At 33.7% G+C, this 22,024-nt stretch overlaps 1 protein-coding gene across 13 annotated transcripts in view; it reads right to left on the minus strand.

Moving 5' to 3' along the window:
* Positions 1 to 812: 812 nt before the first annotated feature.
* BCLAF1 (BCL2 associated transcription factor 1) overlaps positions 813 to 22,024 on the minus strand; it is a 33,179-nt gene continuing 11,967 nt past the window's right edge. For 2 of the 13 annotated variants that reach the window (XM_077144100.1, XM_077144101.1), the window contains exons 4-13: positions 20,397 to 21,305; positions 18,488 to 19,150; positions 18,189 to 18,358; positions 15,686 to 15,791; positions 14,363 to 14,447; positions 11,815 to 11,990; positions 10,524 to 10,704; positions 9,384 to 9,530; positions 3,593 to 3,805; positions 813 to 3,432 (exon numbers count right to left, since the gene is read on the minus strand). In XM_077144100.1, the coding sequence (XP_077000215.1) occupies positions 3,427 to 3,432; positions 3,593 to 3,805; positions 9,384 to 9,530; positions 10,524 to 10,704; positions 11,815 to 11,990; positions 14,363 to 14,447; positions 15,686 to 15,791; positions 18,189 to 18,358; positions 18,488 to 19,150; positions 20,397 to 21,305 (2,656 nt within the window). In that variant the 3' untranslated portion in view covers positions 813 to 3,426. Of the gene's footprint in view, positions 3,433 to 3,592; positions 3,806 to 9,383; positions 9,531 to 10,523; positions 10,705 to 11,518; positions 11,682 to 11,814; positions 11,991 to 14,362; positions 14,448 to 15,685; positions 15,792 to 16,565; positions 16,793 to 18,188; positions 18,359 to 18,487; positions 19,151 to 20,396; positions 21,306 to 22,024 lie in introns of those variants that run through there. The other 11 variants (XM_077144107.1, XM_077144102.1, XM_077144106.1 and 8 more) reach the window with 11 other exon arrangements.

A 22,024-nucleotide genomic window follows, 5' to 3' on the forward strand; every position in this document is an offset into this window, starting at 1 on the left:
TGGGAAAGATATCATTCTATATTGAAATTTAGGGTATACTTGAGAAAGGGATTCCAGTTGCAACCTTTGAATGGTAAACTTTAAGAGGGAGGGAAAAAAAAGCAAAAGCAACTATGTAACCCCCCCCCCCCCCAAAAATGTCCCCAATAAGTATGACGGCACACTTTTATGTAGGAAACTTTGATATACTATATTTAAGACATCAATAGTTCTAAACACTCTTTCATATGTACCGAGTTCTGATTTCTCTAATGAAGTTTTAATTAAATGGATAATCTATCATCTGCATGTATTAAAATGTTTCAATATGTCAGCGTACAAATTACTGTAAAAGTGCATTGCTTAAATTTAAAGCAAAGGCCCACTTTTTTATTTGAAAAAACTTGTAAGAGAATGATAAGAACTACACCAAATCTTACTCAAACTAAAAAAAGACTAATTTAAAAAGACAACTTTTTAAATTAACTGGCTACTATATATTCAGAAAGTAATGATGATTCTTCAACATTATACAATGGCTGAAAAGTTCCCCTATTAACAAAGGAACACAAATCGGTCTAGAAATCTGGAATTACTGTATTCTTTAATAAACTCACTGACGTAAAAACTCGCCACTTTCCCAGGAGAAAAAAGAGTAATGAGTGAAAAGGGATTTGAGGAAATTTACAAAGCATTTATCAACCCCCCAAAACCACACCTTCTAGATTTCCGACAGATGAGGTGATATTGTTAAATCTAGAAATAGGCCGCAGAAGTTAGTTATATAGACAGACACAGAATAGTCTCAAAATTAGGTAAACAAACAACAGCTATTACCACTTATGACATTTTATTGGCATGACAATTTACAAGGGTCCCTGTTGCATTGTACATCACACTAGGAGTTGTTTAGCCATCTACATTCATTCTCACTGGGTAATATTTTTTCTCAAATTATAATTTCATTCCCAACATTGATTTTTAACTGTGAAAAAGGGAATTATAGTAATTCCTTAAAGTAGACAGCAATTAGAAAAACCTATTTCAATTTTTATATTAAAATTCCTAGGATGTTGGACGGTATACACACCTAAGAACTGAGTCATGGCCTTCTTCAACAGCTTTCTTAATCCTTTCTGGAAATATCCTTTGGTTCATTTTTATTTCCCTTCACTAGGCAAAAGGAAGTCTGTCAACGCAGGTATCAAAGAGTTAGTATTTCTGGCACTTGTAAACAGATATATCCTCAATAACAGGAACCATTCAGCTTTTATAACATGTCATTAGGTGTGGAATTAAACTGACTTAAAAAAATATACATAGGCTACTTTTTATAACCTTAGCTCTGAAGAAGCTAACGCCCACAACAGCAATCAATAGCAGAGTTCTCACATTCTGTCCTACTATATACTGGCATGATACTGTTTCCTTAATTTTGCTTGTAATTAAAAGTGAGCAAATAATGTATACATTTAAGTTAAAGCAACACTTTTGCATTCAAAATATGATCTACCCAAAGGACTTACGCAGCTTTAGTTTCATTCCCTATTAAACAGCTTCTCATTAAATCCCTTTTTCCTATTGTCTGAAGTGCAAAAAAAAAAAAAAAAAAAACCTGCACATTTATAGTCGTGCAGAGATTTAGTGTCCAACTAAATACTTTAATTGTTAAAATAAAAGCTAAATATATTTGTATAAAATAAAATGTTCATGAAAATTCTGTTCTGTTCAAGGTGCTGATCAAATCCGTACAAGGCTGCTTTAATATGTTTGTACTGCTCTGAATAGGAGACTTAATTACATCCCGATTAATGCAACACATACCTGCTGTGAGAGGAAATTCCTCTGCTTTAACAATTTCAGAATGACAAAATTAGGTTAATCATGCAACATTAAGGACCTATGGGATATAAATATCACATATATTGAGTTTTGGTTTTTGTTCAGTAACTCTTAGCATATAGTCCTGCTGCAATCACAGAGTTAGAAGCACTGTAAATGTAAAAAAGCAAGGATGAATGAGCCATACACTTAAGATCTTCAAAAGTTTACATTAAAAGAATAAGCATTATCTTCCTTTAATGTAAACTTATACAACTAATTCAGTTTCTGTATTAGCAAATTTAAATAGTTTGATGTATGCTCATAAAGCACACAGATTTAACTCTCAATTTTGTACTTCAGATTTTCATTTCTTTAAGTGCTATCAACATAAAGACAAAAGATAATTTACTTTCAAAGATTATCTACCTAAAGAACAAAACCTTTGGAAAGGAAAACCATTTTACGAACTGCAAATGAAAAGGGAAGAAATAAAAAGTTAGATCAATGCTGCAACAAGCATCTCACCAACATTTTTTATTGTTGACACTGGAAAAGCAAGTTATTTAAAATACTCTTAATGAATAGTATGTATGTTGTGGTTGCCTAATTCTCACGGATGGACTACAAACTAATATTTTTAACTGCAAATAAATGTATAAGAAATGAAATTTGGTACATCTTTTTAATGTACCAAATTATTCTGCAGGCTATTCCAACTCCACACCCACAAGATTACAAGTTTTGTTCAGTTTTGTTTTAATACTAAAAAGTGTTTGGTAGGAATGGCGTTTTTATTTGCAATATTACATGCCAGTTTCCTCTTTCAAAGAATAGCTGATGTCTTGACCATGACCCAAATTTTTCAAATAAGAATGCAAAGAGAACAATGGATTTTGAACCCAAACAGGAGATTCCTAAGAACTTTTTTATAGGTCGCTTCACTTCTTTCAGTATATTTAAAAAAAAAAAAAAAAAAACTCAAACTTTCCAATCTAACTTTTATTATCTTGTAAATTTTAGCTAATAGCAAAGCTTTTTTTTTTTTTAATTCCTAAACACTTAATGAAGTGTTAAACGAGCTTAGTTGAACAAAGTAACAACTTCTCTGTGGTACTTCAAAAATGAGTCACCATGTGATATAGTGTGCCTGAATTAAGAAAACGTTAAACAGCTGTATACAGTTAAAATAATTAGTGTGGTCTCTATAAACAAGTTCTGTTTAGAGATCTGTATGTAGAGCTAAAGTTTAGTTCGGAATAAAACACTGACAACAGGGAGAGAAGAGAATCAGAACTTTCACAGAGTGGTACTTGACCATATCTTAGAGACAAAGCAGAAGTACAATGCTTATAAGAAAAAAAGAGGAAAAGTTGTTGTTTTTTTTTTAAGTTGATAGTTACAAATCTGGTACGTAACAATTTTCTACTTTATTTCAGTACAATTTCAACATACAGTCTACTATTCTTCAAAGTATTTAACGACTTGAAACAAAATTTCTACAGACTACTTGCAAACAGTAAAATTTAAGTAAAATGCTTACATTCTTATTTGAAAACAAAACTCAGGTTTAAAAAAATGATGGGTGCAAGTTCTGCTCTCTGTTGCAATCTTACTTCAGATTTACTATTCCTAAAAAAACAGAGAAGACAAAAATTAACAAACATGTGGAAAGTGAAAATGAACCATAATTATGACTGTTCTTAAAAATTAAATCATTAACTAATTTGCCCTCCAAACCCATACTGAAGAAAATCGTTCTTCAAGTCACTAACAAGTTGAAAGTTTCTACCTTTTCTTCTTTGCGTCTGTCCTTCTTTTCTTCATTATTTTCCATGGGCTCTTCTTCATCTTCAACAATCCCATCCCCTTGGTATTTGTCATGAGTCCATTTTGGACTGCTACCTGATTTTTTGAAGTTAAAGCGCCCTCTGCCACGTTGAAAAGTACCACGACCTCTTCCTCTTTTGGCCCAATAATCCACGCCATCATCTCTGTCATCATGCTACAGAAAGGTTAAAAACAATCATCAATGAAATGACTTTTCCAGAAGGAAGATGATTATATCCCCAATCATAAGTCATGTATTTATCTTCTGAAGATCAGGTACATGGCATTGGTAATGTTCTAAAACAATAAAACAAAACCAATGAAATTAGACTTTCCAACAAAAATATATTCCAATGAAGGATACCCAGACAACTCTTTGAAGAACCCTGACTGCTACATTACCTGATTTTCAGAGTTCTAGCCTTTTTGTTTCCTATTCATATATTTTAATGTAAGTCCACTTGTTTGCAATGAGATCAAAGGACCAATTATTTTTCCCTACAAAATCTTAAAAATATGACAAAAAATCACTACAATATTATCAATAACGTGTTAAATGAACTAAGTGGTATTTGAGTTATATTCTACATACATTTAAAAACACTACCAGAGAGATTTGAATCTACATCAATGTATATTATATATCAATCTTCTGGGTGAGGGATTCTCACACACCAAATTACACTGACTTGGCCCCTAATGTAATATACCTCAACGCTCTTCTTTCTTACCAACCTGAGGCATTGCAACTACCACATTCCATCCTAAATTTTTCATTAACTGTATCCAAATACAGATGTACCCCATGTTACAAAAATTGTTCCATTAAAAGAAAAATCTGCAAAACTGAAAAGTATTTGACTTTGTGGATAAGTTGAGATAAGCATTATAAAAAAAAAATACCAGAAGTCTTCTGTTTGTAGTAACTACTGCCCACTTCAAACTTAACCTCTAAGTTTGTCAACCAAGTAATGGGAAATTAGGCAAAATGATACACCTCTAAGCAACTGACATAATGCAAAAAAAAATGTTGTATAACCTATGGAGAAACAGTATTCTCCAACTGCCCAAGAGTTACTAAAACTTTCTTTTAAATTATTATGCTATGTTTTCAATATATAGACTATGCCTTTATGAACATTCATTTGATACAGATCACTTTCTCCCTTAGTCGAAAGACCTCAATCATACACATAATCAGACTCTATGAAGAAAGCACTTATAAATTTCTAGTAATCTATTTTTACCAAACCAATCAAAGATCACTAGGTGTGTATGATTTCCTAATCAAATAAAGAACTTAAGAACTATCCAAAGTATAAATTTCAATACACCAGAAAGTTTAAAGGCAATCCCTAAATAAACTATTTTAAAACAGTCTGCCACTCAAAATGATGCCTATGCAATTACATGATTTCACACTCCCTATGGCACTAATAAATCCCAACTCTACTTAAAATTTTCAATTTGTGATATTTACACAGTATATCATGGATTTGGGGGAAGAGGCAAACAAGTTCTAAAGTCAGAGACATGAATTTAAATCCTAACTCCACCATTTATAGTCAAGTGCGTGACCTCAGGTAACCACACCACAAATTCGGTTGTTTTTAAAAAGGGAGATAGCCTTGAGAAGATACAAAAAAAAAAAAAAAAACAGTAAAAATGCCTGGTCCATTCAGTATCTGCCAAGCAAGCACTCAATAAATGCTTGTAGTAACAACAGTAATAACAATACTTATATTGTATTTACTATGGGTAAGGCACTGTCCCAAACACTTTACATGTAGTTACACAACTAATCCTCAAGACCCTGAGAAATGGATACTGTTACTATTTTCATTTTATAAAGAAACTGAGGCACAGAGAAATTCAGGAACTTGTCCAAGCCCACAGAGCTAGTCTTTCCAAGTGCCCTCTATGACCAGGCTCACTCAAGAATATTTTTTCCAGATATCCTGGAGGCAGAAAACGACTACCACACCAAGTAGCTGAGTTAGCAGAAACAGAAAAAGCAGTGGCAAATATGGAAACTACAATTAAACTACCTACTGCATAAAGAAAACAGTAGCTAGGAGATTAAATTGTGTTTTTCAGAACCTATCCTAGCAGCAGTGAGATTTCTGATGGTAAATATACTACCTCTTAATCCTGAAGTTCTTACACGCAAGATCTGAACCTCATTACAATGAAAAAAAGAATTACAAATTTCAGACAGTAAGAGAAGTATTTATACACAGCCAAGAATATGTTAAAGAAGGAGCCCATATTGGAACCCATACCACAGAATGATCAGGTTCCAAAGGATCAGTTTAAACTCTAATCCTCAACATCCTCTACCCTGTGGGGATTTTTCTTTTCCTTAGAAAATATGACGTCAACCCCGAAAACTTGACAGTTTCAGTACTTTCCCACTTACTACAACTCTTCATACTCACCCCAATACATAAAATTTCAGATTTTAAATAACATTAATATCTTTGCTGGAGTATTATTAAAAGAAAGCACTGTCATATTTTTACATAAATCTATATTTAGAGATGGAAAACTTAAGAAACAAATGCAGTAAATATTATTGCTTTTCACTACAGAAGAACAGTAAGTACACTGCTTTAGAATACTGGCAATGACAATAAATAAACGGGAGGGTAGGAGATGCTTTGGGTCTTCTTTTTCACTTCTTAGTTTTTCTTACTTTCATTCTTATTTTGATTTTTTTTCTGGAGTAACGAAACTTTTCAAAAATCTATTGTGATGACGAATAACTATATGGTATTGTGAAACAGTGATTGCACAATTTGGATGATGATATGGTATGTTAAAATTGCATTTAAAAAGAGTACTGGCACTGGAACCCAACACGAGTTCAAATCCTGATTCCACTCCTACTAGCCATATTAATTTTGACCAAGCTACTCAGTTTTTCATTGAAAAAGGAGACTAGTCTACTCAAAATAATTAAATAAGCGAGTAAATGTAAAACAGTTAAAATGGTACCTTGTATAGTAAATGCTTAATAAATGTTTGATTATTATTACCAAGTATTAATATTTCTGTGATACAGGCAAGTTTTCCTTACTGGTCAATTATTCTAAAAGATGTCTAATTGTCACTCTCATTTACCATGGATTATATTTCTGTTGAGATTTCTATCCTCCTAGCTGTCTGAAAGATCAAAAGCGTTCTTTACAAAAATGCAAAATCTTTTAAATTAAAATATCCATGCAAAAGAGAAGTTTCAATTTTTGAAATGCTCATAATTAAGACCCCAATAATTAATTGAGAATAAGAAAAAATTAATACATTTATTTTACTTCTAGTGAATTTCAGTCTGACTTCTATGTGTATGTTCCACAGAGAGAGTAAGATTTTTAAATATAGCCCATAATAGCAACATCAAAAATGTTACTGTTACTTAGAAGTAGCAAAATTCCTAAAATAACACAGTTCTTGATTGGTAAAACTACCTCTAATTAAAAGTCAATATAAAATAGGTCCCAATATGCATTAAAAGATACAATACCAGATTCTTAAAAACTATCACAGAAAAATGAAAGTTTGGCCTGAATTTAATATTGGTAGAACATTAAAGTGGTAAACAACTGATTCCTGTCTACTTATTTACCCCTCATGCCCTCTCAACGTCTACCTTTCCCGCTTGGTCAATTTGTCTGGCATTCTACTTCTCACTCCACCTTTGAAATACTGGCCTTTTAATCTCTACTCTTTTGACTAGGTGATTCTATTATGGCTGTAATTGTGACCTCTAAGACAACAGCCTCTAGATTTTTTTCTCTCTAGACCTGCATCAGCAACTATTCATTTCCCGCAGGAACTTCAAATTCAGCCTGTCCAAAACAGAATTTATCTTTCCCCTCCAATGGGCCTCCCTATCTTGAGATTCCTCCCTATCATTCCAAACACCAAACTAGTTAGTACCTGAATAAATGCTATAAATACTTTAACTTCTCTCAAATTCAGCCCTTTAAGTTCAGGCCATCAGTATCTTACAACTGTTCTCAAAACCATGAATATTCTAAACTCTGCTTAAAACCCACATATACTAATCAAACATTAAGGCCTTCCACAATCTGGACCATGTTCACCTTTTTAAAGCCTTTTCTAAATTTTACCTAACTTACACCAACCATCTAGCAAACTGAGTACAGAATTCTCTATCCCAGGCTATTTCAAATTCCTCTCTTATCTGTAGAACACTTGCCCATCTTTCAAGCTCAGGATTCAAGCAATGAGTTTTTTCTTTTTCCTTTTTATTTCTTTTTCTGGAGTGATGCAAATGTTCTAAAAATGATCATGGCGATGAATACAACTATATGATATTGTGAGCCACTGATTGTAAACCATGTATAGACTGACTGTGTGTGAAGATTTATCAATATAAATACTAAAAAAAAAAAAATACTCAAGCCAAGTTTTTCCATGAAGTCTCTCCTAATCTCTTCTTTACAAAAATGCATCATTTCTTCCTTTGGGAATCCATCATATATACTTAGAATGTTTTTTTAAGCCATTACCAGTCTGTAATATAAGCCAAGAATTGTAATCGATACAATTTTCGTCTTTCCATCTTTAGTACCTCACATAAATAGCCTCTTATACATAAATTCTTCAATCAAAGGTACATGGATCTTTTAAACTTTTCCTGTAACTAAGTCAAATGTCCCTGCCTTTCACTTGCCAGATTCCTGATTCAAGACTCAACCATAAACTTTTCTTCAAAAAAGCATATATTCTGAGCAAACGCTGGCTAATGCACTCTATACAACTTAACTTTTTCTGACTTTTGGCCATTTAAGTACCCAAAAAAAAGTACACACTTAATTTCAAACATCGCTTTTTGAAACAAGTATTACCTATTTTCCAAACAAAAGAGATTTGCTTCAGAAAACAGCTTTTCTTTCTAAATTAAATTAGCAGATAGGCTACAGGCATTGAGGCTTATTCAAACATATTCACAAAAAGCTGAGTTGAAGACACAACTCTGTAAAACCAGTCTTTTCCCCCGATTCCACATATAATGTCCCTGAAAAGCTGACAAAAATGAATGCTTCTGGTAATAGTATGGTATTTTCTTAAATCAATCTCTACAACGCAGGACACTTTTTCCCCATGCCAAACTGCAAAATATGTTAATCCTTACATACAGAATCCTTCAGAACCCACCACCTCTAGCTTAGTCCCATGGAAAACTACTTCACAGGGTTAAAACATCTCCACCAAAAGGAAGTATCAAATCAGTGTACCTAGCAATTTTCTATAAGTTTTCATCTACCTTTTACTTCAATGGAAGTTGGCAGGTTCCCTGAGATTCTTAATTGCAAGTACTGTGATAGAATTTTTTTTCCCTTGTCTTTCATTTAAACAAATAGCTGTGATGACGGAAGATAAATCTTAAATCAGAAGTTTCTACTCCTACTGCTGTCTTATAGACAGATATGGAACTTACCAAACTTCACTACAATATAATTTTCTTCTCTGAATGTGGCTATCAAATCAGGTATACTTCTATAGCTTACCCTGATCAGCCTGTATGTGATATTGGTAATATATACAGAGCTAAAGGTGCCCAGATTTTCAAAACTTCAAATCATCTGGGTAATGAATTTTAAAAAAGGATTTCCACATTCTGGTGAAATCTTCGCATAGTGGTAGATAAGTGTGCTCAAACGTATTTACCCAGTATGCTTTGAAAATCAATGCAAACCAAATAAACACAGATTTCTAACACCCACCAAGAAGTACTTCTTGCTCTTTGGGGTATATTCTGGATCCCATTCCTCTTCCTTCGGTCTCTTTTGAAAAGTAGTATTTGAGTTGTTTGGACCAGTATTTGTCCCAGCAAAAACTCCTCTGGCTCTTCCTCTGCCTCTAATTCGAAACTGATTAACATTAACAAAGTTGTTTAGTAATGCAATCAAAAGGTACTCAGTTACATGCAAACTATAATTTTTCTGCAGTAACAAAAAACATATTCCCTAATTTTTCCAAAATCTCAATTTCATAGCCACTGAGGATGAAAAAGGGTGGTCGTTTTATATCACAGGTAAAAAAGTTCTGCCTACTGACAGGTAAGTAGGTTAATAAGAAATGCCATCAACCTAACTGTTAGAATACTGCACTTACATGGCCTGAGTTAATTTTTTTTTTTAATGACCAGGTTGTTTTGTTTCTTTTTCCTAGTCAAAAGAGTTGCCTAATTCTTCTGAATTATCACAGGATCCCCAAATGTTCCTCCACACCTGTCACAACATAAACAAAGAGCTTCTCTTTCCCAAATGATCTAACCCCCAACTACATTCTCACTTAAAGTAGGAATCTGAGTCTAGAAATTGAAGAGGCAGTATTATGCAATCATTAAATTAATAACGGTAGCAACTTTATGGAGACAGAGGAATCGTATGTGCTATGGAGACTTAAGAAAATTACATGGGTTCTATGATTTATTTATATATATAAACAAGGACTTGAAGAAAATAAGCAAAAATAAAAACAGCTGCAATACAGAGACAAATTTTTTTTCAATCTTTTAAAATCTCTTTTCAAAAACTAAGTAATTAAGAAATGGTTCTTAATCAACTGAAAATAACTTCCCTTAATTCTTCAACAGAGGTCTTTTAAGGACAATGCATAGTTACTAATTCCAAAATCAAAAACAGTGTAGTATCTAGTGCCTCTCAATATAAAAATGGCATTTCTTAATGAAGATGATACTTCAAACATCATTTCCTTTCTCAAGACTTGTTCTGACTTTAGGAATAATGACTCACATAACAGACAGTATCTAAATCATGTATCTGACTAGCTCCCTTTCTTACACACAGTACTCTAAGGTAAAGAACTAGCAAGTGATCAAGGACAGTTTCTTTACTTACAAAGGTTCCTCGTGGTCGGCTAACACCTGCAAAGCCTGAATATTCTTTTAGCTCATGGTGAGTTTTGAATTCTTCTTCTCTTTCTTTCTTACTTTCCTTTTCTTCTCGAGAACTGGGAGAAGAAGGTGATGCTGAAGAGGACGAAGATCGAGAATGATCTTGCTCTCTACTTTTATGTTTACTGCAAAACAGAGAAAACAAAAAAACTATGTGCTATTTTTTAAAAGATAAAGACCTTGTTGACTCTTATAATAAAAAAAATATTTTCCACATATAAAGAACTATCCCTATTAAAATTATTACATAAGTAAAATAATTGGGTGTTAAACTTTGACACAGTCTGCTTCCATTCTCCTTCAATATCTGTTTTACACTGCTACTGAAAAACATGCTATGGCCACCCAGTTAGAGCTAGCATTCCGTAAACTTCAAGAAAAAGGTTCAGTTCTTCAATAGACTTAAGTTTTTATTGAATTTGTTATTTAAAGGAAAGGAAAAGAAGAGTTGGAAAAAGAAAGATTGTTCTCAAGGCCAAGTTTCAAAATGACTGCAGTTTGCATACCCTGGGTGAGAACAGCTGGTATGGTCTGGGCCTAACACCATTATAAAAATAAAAGGCATTTGACATTACAAATATGAGTCATAAATAAACACAAGTAAATTCCACCATTTTACCTAATGAATAGCAAGAAGAACAATCACTATAATAATATTTTGTACCCCTATTATTTATTTGGCTCTATGATGATCAAATATACATGATTCTAATAGAACACCCGAAAAGGCCATACCTGCGGTAACTCTTACCACTGCTAACAGTATCCGTGGAAACATTACTTTGAAAGTCTAATGCACACTGCTAATTCATAAAATTACTCCTTCCTCCCCCCATCTCTCCCATGTTAAACCACTAGGTATCAGTTTAAAATTCTTGTACTCTGGGTGTTATGAGTTGAAAAAGTGCGGAATCAAGCATAACGAACCAAAGTTCTTACACAAACTGTTTCTAGAAATGCACTGCATTGAAGTCCAACCTCCTGATGTAGCCTGGATAATAGGACACATTAATTTGTCATTTTTTTTTTCAGTGTTAGCTTGCTATTCCAAAGTTTTTGTCCTCATCCACCATAAGCCGTGTAAAAGACAAATACATTTTTGCTGTAAAACAAATAATTTTAATTGTTTAAATTTAAACATTCGATTACATAGTCAAAATTGAAAGCAATTAAGCTGACAATTATTAAAGGCTAATTAGAAGCTAAATCCTAACTCAGACAGTTTTAACAATTACCTGTCATCTTTGTAAGATTTGTATTCCTTGTAATCTTTTGGAGTTTTTTCCTGCTTTCTTGATCCACTGGATTCCCTGGAGCCCTTGGAATCCCCCCGTTCTTTACTTCTTTCTTTTCTACGACGATCAATGTCATGTCGGAGATCAGCAGAATCGCACCTTAATTTTTTATCTCCCTATAAAAAGACATACGTAAAATACAGATTTCAGGGGAGACATAAGATGAAAAATAATATATATATAGTTAAATTTTATGCCCGTTTCAAAACAGGCATTTTAGTATCAGAAAATGGTTCATAATATACTACTTCTATAACTTAGTCTTTGTTAAAAAATGTACTTGACATGTTTTCACTAAACATTTGTGCACTCAAAAGTAGTGGGACTGGGAAAGTTATCAAAAGTTAACTATCTTGAGAATCACACGTTTCTGTTCAAAACAATGCATAATAAACGTCTTTACAATAAAATGATACAATTATTTACCCACTCAGCACATCCTCACCAATTATTATCCCTTCCCTTGTCCTTCCACAACTGGCTTATTTTCTTTTCTTTAAAGCTTTAAACAGCCGTACAATGATAAAGTTAGTCTGTAATTGTGATGCAGCCTTTCTGCTTATGAAGTTACAGGTCCTTAAACTAATGCGTCTCATTACTTAAGCCTCATTATCATCAAGCACTTCCCAAATAAGTAGATCAACCCAATAAAAGACACTTCCAGAGGATTCTGTAACTTCTGTAACATGCAAGTGGAATATAATCAATGAAACCAACTGAGGTTGAACAGGGGTAGAAACAAAGCCAGAAAGATAATATTCCCAATCCTGTACTCAGTATTTGGGCCATATACTGCCCTTTTTCAATTCAGGTATTGCAACGGACATTAGTTTAACTGGGTCACAATTCACCTCCTTCTTGTTCCATTGCTTTTTCAAATACTATATAATTTAGGAAGATGGAAAGAGGCATCTAGGAATGAAGAAAAATCATACATCAGTAAGATGCTAAGCAATGTGGACATCCTTGCTAGTATTCAACAATATAAGAAGTATTCTACTTTGGGAGCTCTAGCTATAATACTCCTAAGAGTGCATAAAATTGAAAGTATATATCTCCAAATGATGTCTATCAACTACTCATCTATTTGCTCCCAAGGTAACAAAGAAAAAAGCTAATCAAGAGCAAAGAATTTCCCATCCAAACAGGTATCAAGCCCACAAGCAACGTAATAATATAAGGGAAAGTATTTTGTAAGCTGCAAATTATTATACATGTTAATTACATTGTTAACAAATGTACATTTTTTATTCAGAAATCAAGATGAAAGATAAAAAGGAGGAGTTAATTCTCCTGCCCATGGTAGAGTCATCATTCTTGTCTCTCCTTTCAGATCAAAATCTGGTCTGAATAATGAGAGAAGGAGAGGTGCAAGAAACTCAAGATAAGAGCACAAGGATAGAAGAAATTGGAAAAAAACAAAAGTAACAGACATTCAATCCAAGGATATTAGTGGAAGCCAAAAAATGTGTTCACTTCTCACAATTCTTTTAAGGTTCTAGGTTCCATATCTAATTGATTAATAAACCCTATTAAATGACTGTACTATTAATAGCTTCTAGTGTTAAAAACCCGAGTGCTTTACATAATAGCCTGTATTCAACAAATCTGCAAAACAGATATTTCTGTTCTCAATTTTCTGATTAGAAAATCAAGATTCAAGAAGTTAAAATTTTCTTCCAATTATATAAACAATACTTAGTAATGGCTGCAACTGGAAGCAAGGAGTACTTCCAGGTCCCCTAGTTTAATGAGGCACCGTTGCTCTCTTTCTACTCACCCCCCCATTTCTACTATTATAGACTCTTCACTGTTCCCCTAGATAAGGAATCTAGAAAACGTCTACTTAATAGAATCAGTGTATGAGAGTTCACTTTAACCACTGAATTCCATCCTCTCCAACCCTTCCCTCCCCCAGATCATTCACAGGCTCCATTCTCAGGTTTGAAGGTTTTCTTCTTCTGCCCAAGGCCACTTATATTCCAATAGTGACAAATAGCTTTTGTTCCAATGTTCATTTGTAAGTAAGCTGTTAGAACCCAGAGTGCTTTTTTCTCAGTCAAGATGAAAAAATGCCAGAACATGGGGATTACTACTGTTTGTTAAAGAACCTAGAGATACATCAGGCATACAATCAAGTAACATTAATCCTGGCTCATTGTGTTTCACCTCAAAACTTCATAGAAACCTTAATATAATCTGTATCTTTGCTATTACCATACCTCTTCCTTTTATCTAGCCACTACTTCTTTACCCTTTTCTCAACACTTTTTCCTTTTCCTACATTTTCAAAAAGTACTCTTAATTTAACTTAGTATCATTTGACTGCTTCTAAGAAGGAATTCTAACTATAGACTGCCACATAAACATAATGCATTTATAAATAAAAATAGAAGACACAACACTTTGACTTGATAAACTATTACAATTACTTTAACTAAGCTGAACGTATAAAGTGAAAGAAAAAACTGTGCATTCCAAAACATACCTTTTGATTTTCTTCTTTAAAAACTCTCTCTTCTCCTGCTAAACGGGTATGCTTCCTCAGGGCACTTGGAGAGATGTCAATTCTCCTAAATGTAAAAAAAATGTTCATTTGTGGTCACATTAACTTCATGATTCCAAAAATACACAGCATATTCATTTTTTATTTCTCTCCCAACAGATTAATACTTTAACATAGTCAGACTACTAACCTAACTCCTACCAGACAATGAGGAAAACAAAAGTATATCCATTAAGAATTAAAATGCCAGACGAATATGCATATAAAAGGAAGCTAGTAAGGCAGTGCAATGGTGGCTCAGTGACAGAATTCTCGCCTGCCAGCCCGAGACCCGGATTCGATTTCCGGTGCCTGCCCATGCAAAAAAAAAAAGAAAAGAAAAGAAGAACCTAGACTTCTAGAAACATCAAAACTTATTTTAATCATCTAAAATGGGAATATATCTTCATGTTCTGGTTACACTGAGTATTATCATTGTCAATCATCATCTAATTAAAATACATCAATATTCTCATTGAGCACATATACACAGGACTGCCTAGTCGTCAGTAGATTTCAAACATTTTTACAAATTCAGTGGATCTTTGTTCTTTTTTCCTGTGCCCTCCCTTGCCTGTTTAAGCCAGTATCAGTTTTAACTTTCCAGGGCTTCTTTGTCACCAAAACCACCTCTTCATCCAATCTTTTCACCTGCTGTAGGGTGGGAAAGAGCTATCATTTCTTAAGCTTACACTATGTGCAAAGCACCCGTTTAGATACAGTATGCCGCAACTACTCTGCAAAGTAGGGATTATCCTGAATTCGCAGATAAAAAAGATAATGCGCTGCCATGCCGGAAACCTGGGTTCAATTCCCAGAACATGCGCATACTAAAAATAAATAAAAATAAAAACGAATGCACAAAGACTAAATAACATGCTATTCACGCCACAATGAGTGCCACATCTTGGCAGATATGAACACAATTGTCCAATTTCAACATTTTCATGAAAAATAGCTCTACCTCTCACCAAGCACTATTTTACAAAAAAAATTTTCTGGAAGTAAATTCAAATTCAGGGGTTATTCTATCCCAAAATGAACTGATAACTATGGAATTCCATAGTGTAGAGTGATGAGTTCAGTTCTAAAAAACATTTTAAACCAAATTAACTGAAAATACAAAAACAGTGTTACCAGATCTACTAATACGATATATATTTATTCAAGGTCTAAACCAGAAATAAAACCAGAGTTTCAATATATCACAATATGGCAGCATACTTCCAGTAAGTCACTGATCCACCAAAACAAGCGTGAACATACCTGTGGATCTCAGGGCTCTTTTGCCGGGCACTATGCTCTTCAGTGGCTTTCTGATATGAAGTGAACCTCTCGTTTAGGGTCATTCCAGCTGATTTGAAGTATTGCTCTGTTGATTTAGGAGAAATACTGTCCAGTTAGTTATCTCTATTTTAAGATGGATTTTCACTTGTGACAGAAGGCATGTAGCAGGTAAAAAGAAAATAAAAATACTCAAGAAACCTAGCAGAAGAGAATCCAGTGTTATGAAAAACCCCTACCCGTTTTCCTTATTTTCTTGTACCTCAACAGGTAGTACTAGCAAAACAACACTGCAAAGTTCCTCACAAGTCCCTGTAATACTAAATATAATCCAAGCACAACAAATAGATTAAATCAAGAGTTTCTAATCCCATTTCATTAATGCACTACTCCTCAAACAAAAAGGGAATATATAGATCTCCTTAAACCTCATCAAAATGAACCAATAAAGTTACTGCAAGTCATCATTTGCAAAAAAACAAAAAATACTGAAATAATTACAGAAGTGGTGTGAGTAAACTAATAAAATTATTTCATCAAGAACTATGTTGACATAATCAACAGACAATGAATTTAAGAAAAAACTGATTACTGCTATTTCAATTGGAAAAATATTAAAGTCAATTAACATTAATTATTCCAAAACATCTGGCATCTTGGCAAACCTGACAGCACATTTTATACTGTTGTCTTGCCTTCCTTTAAACAGTTTCAAAATTAGTAATACTGATTAGTTTTTAAACCAGTTTAAGAGTTATACCGTAAATGTAAAGAAAGACGTATAAAGTCATGAACTATGAAATGTTACATCATGAAGGAAGCTATCTGCTTAACAGGTCAACATACATCTGTGTCAACTTACCGCCCAATATCCAGCACATGTCTCATAACCAATCATTAAAACTTGAAACGGCCACTACAAGGGTAGTGCCTCAATCATAATTCCATGAAACCCAGGAATTTGAGCTAGCAACTCAGTTTTTATGCCATTTTTGCCAGGAAGACAGAAGATTCAACTTTGCCTGTATCTTTCAACAGCTATTTTACTTTGAAACATGGATTTTGCCATTTCAAAACATATTCCAGGACCTAGTTACAATGAAAAAGAAAACATCACTGGGCATTTTCAGCTCTATATAAAGTAAGAGCTGTTCAGTTCGGTTGCACAATACCAATAATGAAACATAACTACAGTTCTTTTAAAAAAAGGAAAAAAGAAAAGGAAAAAGGGAAAATTTTATCAAAACCTGATCTCAAAATCCAGCAATAAAATGTAAAATGTGGAGACAGGTCAAAAAAAGGTGAAAAAAGAAAAAATGTTAATGTTTCATGTTTTAGGTACCACAGAATTATGGTCATAAACTGGTTCTCATATTTAGGTACTAGGCCAAATAGCAAAACTCTCTCACGTTACCATGTTCAAATAATTACAGTCATAGAAATTCATTACGTACTCACTGTTGTGAAAATATCAAGTGCATAAAGAATTGCTGACGACAAGTTTCTGCTATCATCATAAGTTACTCACATGTCAAAAGACAAACTTAGAAAAAAAAAAAGTTTTAAAACCAATAGCCAAGGAGGTTCCTGGAAAAGAACCTACTTGACAGTAAGCTGCCTTTTAAACACAAAAACGAAACAAAAAACAAAAACAGAACTTGACATAAGTGCCCAAAAAGTCATACCCCTAATACCTTCGAAAATCATTAGTAACTTTGAAATTAGAATTACATATTGGTGAACATAGAAAGCTGTTACTTTAATTGTAGTGAATATCCCTATCTTTAAGGATCTAAAATTGCATTGTTAGCAATCATAATTACGTTAAATTATACCCTAATCAGACACTATCATCTAATCGCTAATTATTGAGTTTTAATTGTTTTGCAACATTTCCCCCCTTTAAAAATCCTGGTAAGTTTTAAAAGAACATGTGTATATATATCTTGGTTTATTTATAGTCAAAAAAGTTAAGTAATATAACAAATTAAGCAGCACAAAAATAAAATGGGAGGTTAACACTGTTTTCCACTGGTTTCAAGCTTCTTTAGAAGTTGAAACGAAATTTTTAGTAAATAATATCCAGTAACAATACCTTCTCACTTTACTAATCTGTGCAAAAAGTACATTAACACAGGTCATAAGCATGCAATGAATGATAATCTGTAATATTCTGTACTTCAGATGCAGTATAGATTGGATACAGTCAATAATGACATTTCAAAAACACTTTAAGCATTAACAAATCTACCTGATGTTTCATCATGGTATCGATTTTTAGGGTATATTTTAACTAGCATTTCAACTGCCTTTTATTCAATAACTTTTAGAGTTTCAATGCTAAGCAAGACCACATTTTTAATGGTAGTGATGCAGACATGCTAGCCCCGGAACACATCAATTATGAAGCACAGCAATTAGTTTTTTATCAAGTCTTTTTTTTTTTTACCTGCAGGAGAAATTTAACAGACAGTACTAAACATACCTTTAACATGATGAACCAAGGACACAATGTGTTGAATAAATGACTCTGAAGTGCTTTTGCTGGCCTGTGGCAACTTAATGTGGTCAAAGATGGATCGGAATTCTTGCTCCTTCTTGACAGAATGGACTAGTGTGCTAGCAAGTAGCCTGTCTTTAGTCAAGGAAGCAGGTCTGCAAGATATCAATAAAAACACACAAACAAAACATACAATAGTTTGAATATCAAACTGGTAAATGTGTTCATAACTGGAATGTTAACAAACCACCCACAAATTATCCACCAGGCAACCAGGGAATTACCTGTTGGAATCATCAAGAGGAACAGGTGCCATTTTGAGTTTGACTTCAGGACGATGAGAATCACTGGCTATCATTTTGATCCTAAGTGGGCTCTCCTCTCGGAAGGTTGACTTTTCTCGGGCATCCAGATTCTTGTGTAGAGGGGGACTGTAATCAAAGAGGTCTTTGAGCTTTTCAGACTTTACCTGCTCAGGTGACTGAGTTTCTTTCTTTACTGTTATTCTCTCAGAATTTTTGTCTTCTTCCTTGTGCTTATCTTTTGTAGTACTAGGCCTTTCCACTACGTATCCAGTCTCTTTAAGTTTATAATTTTTTTCTTCTCTAAATCCATCACTTTCTCTATTGCCTTTCAGTGAAACTTTAGACTTGTACTTGGGTCCTTCCTCCTCAGCATTCCGGTGAGATGTAGTAGCAAAATTTTTACCCTGATCTGCGAGAACTGACTTCCTGAACTGTCTATAATCCTCTGTCTCCTCTGTGTCATCCCCTTCTGAATCAAACTTTTGTTTTCCAGACTCTTTATCACTGAAGTAATCTAGAGCTTCCTGATCTTCCCATTCACCCTCTGTCCTCCCTTTTTCTGATCCTTTCTCCTTTGGGGCCTCTTTATCCCTGGTATTACCCCTATCAAGCAGGAATACTCTAGACTCTTCATCTGTGAACCTGTGAATAAGCAAAGAAGAGGACGGTAACTCTGGATTGCATTCATTGTAGATCACTTGAATACTTAAATGTGTAGCTCAATACCAGAGGGCCAGCAATAAAAGAAAACCTCCTATTGAAAAGTGTTTAAGACTCTACTTTTAAAAATCATTAAAAGCATACATATAACATACCTAGGTACTGACAATGAAAATAAATTTACATATCAAGACTTTCTGAAATTTATAAAAGATAACCATCCTCAAAAACCTTTCCCATCTAGTTACAGTCCAAAATTCTGCACCAACAAATTCAAATTTTTAGAGATCCTACAACTTACAGCATGGCCTAAGTTTAATTTCTGAGCTTAAAAAAAACCACTAATAGGAAATACACATATCAAAATTTTTCTTATACTTAAACTAAAAACTTCAGGCTATTTCATTATTAATGCATACAAAAGTGGACTTCAATACAGTTGATAATAGTAAGTATTTAATACTCTCACAAAACAGTTCAGGACTTATACTTTCCTCTGGAAAATAATTTCTGGCAATATTAAGTAAAAGTATTGGTTCATGTTAAAATTAATTCTAGGTTGTAAAGTACTATATCATAAATAGCATACCTTCTCTACACTCACTCATAAAGCAACTACACTACATTAAGAATCAATTCTCATTATTTTTAGGAACTCTTTACGACACCTAACATAGGAGTTTAAACAAAGTAAGTCCTTTAAAGGCCATAGTTAGAGTTACATGAGAAATACCCATTATCTTTTTTAAACAGGCAGAATTTATTAAAAATTGATAGCTGGACTTTTTATAACACCACACAAATAAGACCATATAATACAACTGCACTATTATGTGATTCACATCTAGTGGTGGAGAGCAAATAAGTTTTTAATGCTCTAATGTAAAATTAACCTCTACCAACAGTTTTCATAGCTTTAACACATATTAACTATTAGTTAGTTATGCTTTATATGACTCAATTTCTCATTTATATTTTAAATTCTAGACTGAAAATGCTTAAAATTAAAAGGAGGAATATAAATTTATCTTAAAACACTTACTTTCCAAGTCTGCCAGTTGTGAATAAAAAAAAAAGATCGGAATTATCTTACTAAAAAGGAATCCATGAGTAATAACCACCACCTTAAATATATCACACAATGCAATTTAAAGTCTTATACATCCAAATATAATTTAAAGATTCTAACTTTAGTGTTATAATCTAAATTATCAACTTCAGTTCTTACCTTTTTAAGAACTTTCCAGTCTTTGCGGTTTCCTGATCTCCACCATCAGGATAAAATGAGGACCGCCCCCTAGCATCATCTCTTGCAGCATTCTGTGGTGTGATTGTCTTTGCAGGGCTTCTTCGCGATGGGATGTGATGAATTGGACTATTCTGAGAAGGACTGTATCGACTAGACCCATTTCCTACAGAACCAGACCCAGACCTCTCAGGACTATGCTGAATGGAATGTGAATGCTGGGAGGGGGTATTTTTTGCAGAGTGGACTGTACTGAGCATGGGGGCATCAGAGCAAGATGAACTCTGACTAGGTGGTGTGGCAATAGGTGAAGGACTATGGGGTGACCGGGGACTATTATCATAAGCTGAAAGGCCAGGCCAAATATCACCAGATGTGGCTGATTTATTAAACTCATCAATAGATTCAGATGGATCATTTTCAAACGTATCTTTTGGTTCCTCCTGTGATTTATTTTTCAAAGGACTCTCTTCTTGGGGTTCCCCTTCAGCTTTTTTGGTCTGTTTTTCCTGAGACCCTCGTCTTTTAGAGACAGGTGATTTGCTATATGGGGACGAAGAACGAGAAGAGGAGGATCTTGGAGACCTAGAAGATCTATATGAGCGGCGGGACCTGCTTCGGGATCTCTGAGAAGAAACAGATCTTCTTTTGGGACTCCTGGAGCGTGAACGACCTCGCCTAGGACTTCTAGAGTGTCTTCGATTCCAGACAGGTCTGTAACCACCTCGATGGTATCTACCTCCTCCTCCTTGATAATACCCTCTGCCCCTTCCTCTGTACCCATAAGGACGTCTCATTCCTCTATTATTTCTGTAATCTCGACGATAATCTCTAGAATAAATACGATCTCTACTACGAGATCTTGAATATGTCCTGGAACGAGACCTAGAACTAAAAACGAAATAAATATCAATGCAAGAAAAATAAGTTATTTCATCCTACCATACTAAACCCTTCTGGTTTAATGTAAACAAACGGTCAAAACTAAAAATGTACATTTAAAAACCCCTCACTTACACAAAAGGAAAGTTTATTGTTCCCAATAAAAAAAGACTCACTTCTGAGATAATTAGTAAGAGAGTAAATTAAAGGCTTTATGAGTGAAGGCTGAGAAAGAGGAAAAAAAAAATGAACAGATCCAACAGAATATATTAGCTAATTACAGTATCTCTATGGCAGGCACTTAAAGTAATAGTGTAAAAGAACATTTAATGACATGGAAGAATATTCATGTTTTATTAAACGGGGAAAAAAGGTTAAAAAACACTATGCTCCGTAAAATACCATTAGTTAAATACATAGTTAATTTAAAGTATGCCTAGAAAAAGTATACAAAAAAGCAGAAACTAGTGTTAATTCTTAACAGGATTATAGTCACCTTTACTGTTATCTTCTGTACTATATACATATTACTATTTGAAATAAAATAACCCAAATTAATCATCTTTACACACACATACACAGAATTGTTGAAACCTCAACAATTCTGAAACCTGAGTCAGAAAATAAGAATAAGAATCTATGTAACAAAATCCAGATATTGTTTACTGTCTAAAATTTCTTAGATCCTCCAATTCCATCCCTTAATTCGTGGCTAAAAGCAAAGAAGC

This window comes from Tamandua tetradactyla, chromosome 25 (assembly GCF_023851605.1).
Source record: "Tamandua tetradactyla isolate mTamTet1 chromosome 25, mTamTet1.pri, whole genome shotgun sequence".
NCBI lineage: Eukaryota > Metazoa > Chordata > Mammalia > Pilosa > Myrmecophagidae > Tamandua > Tamandua tetradactyla.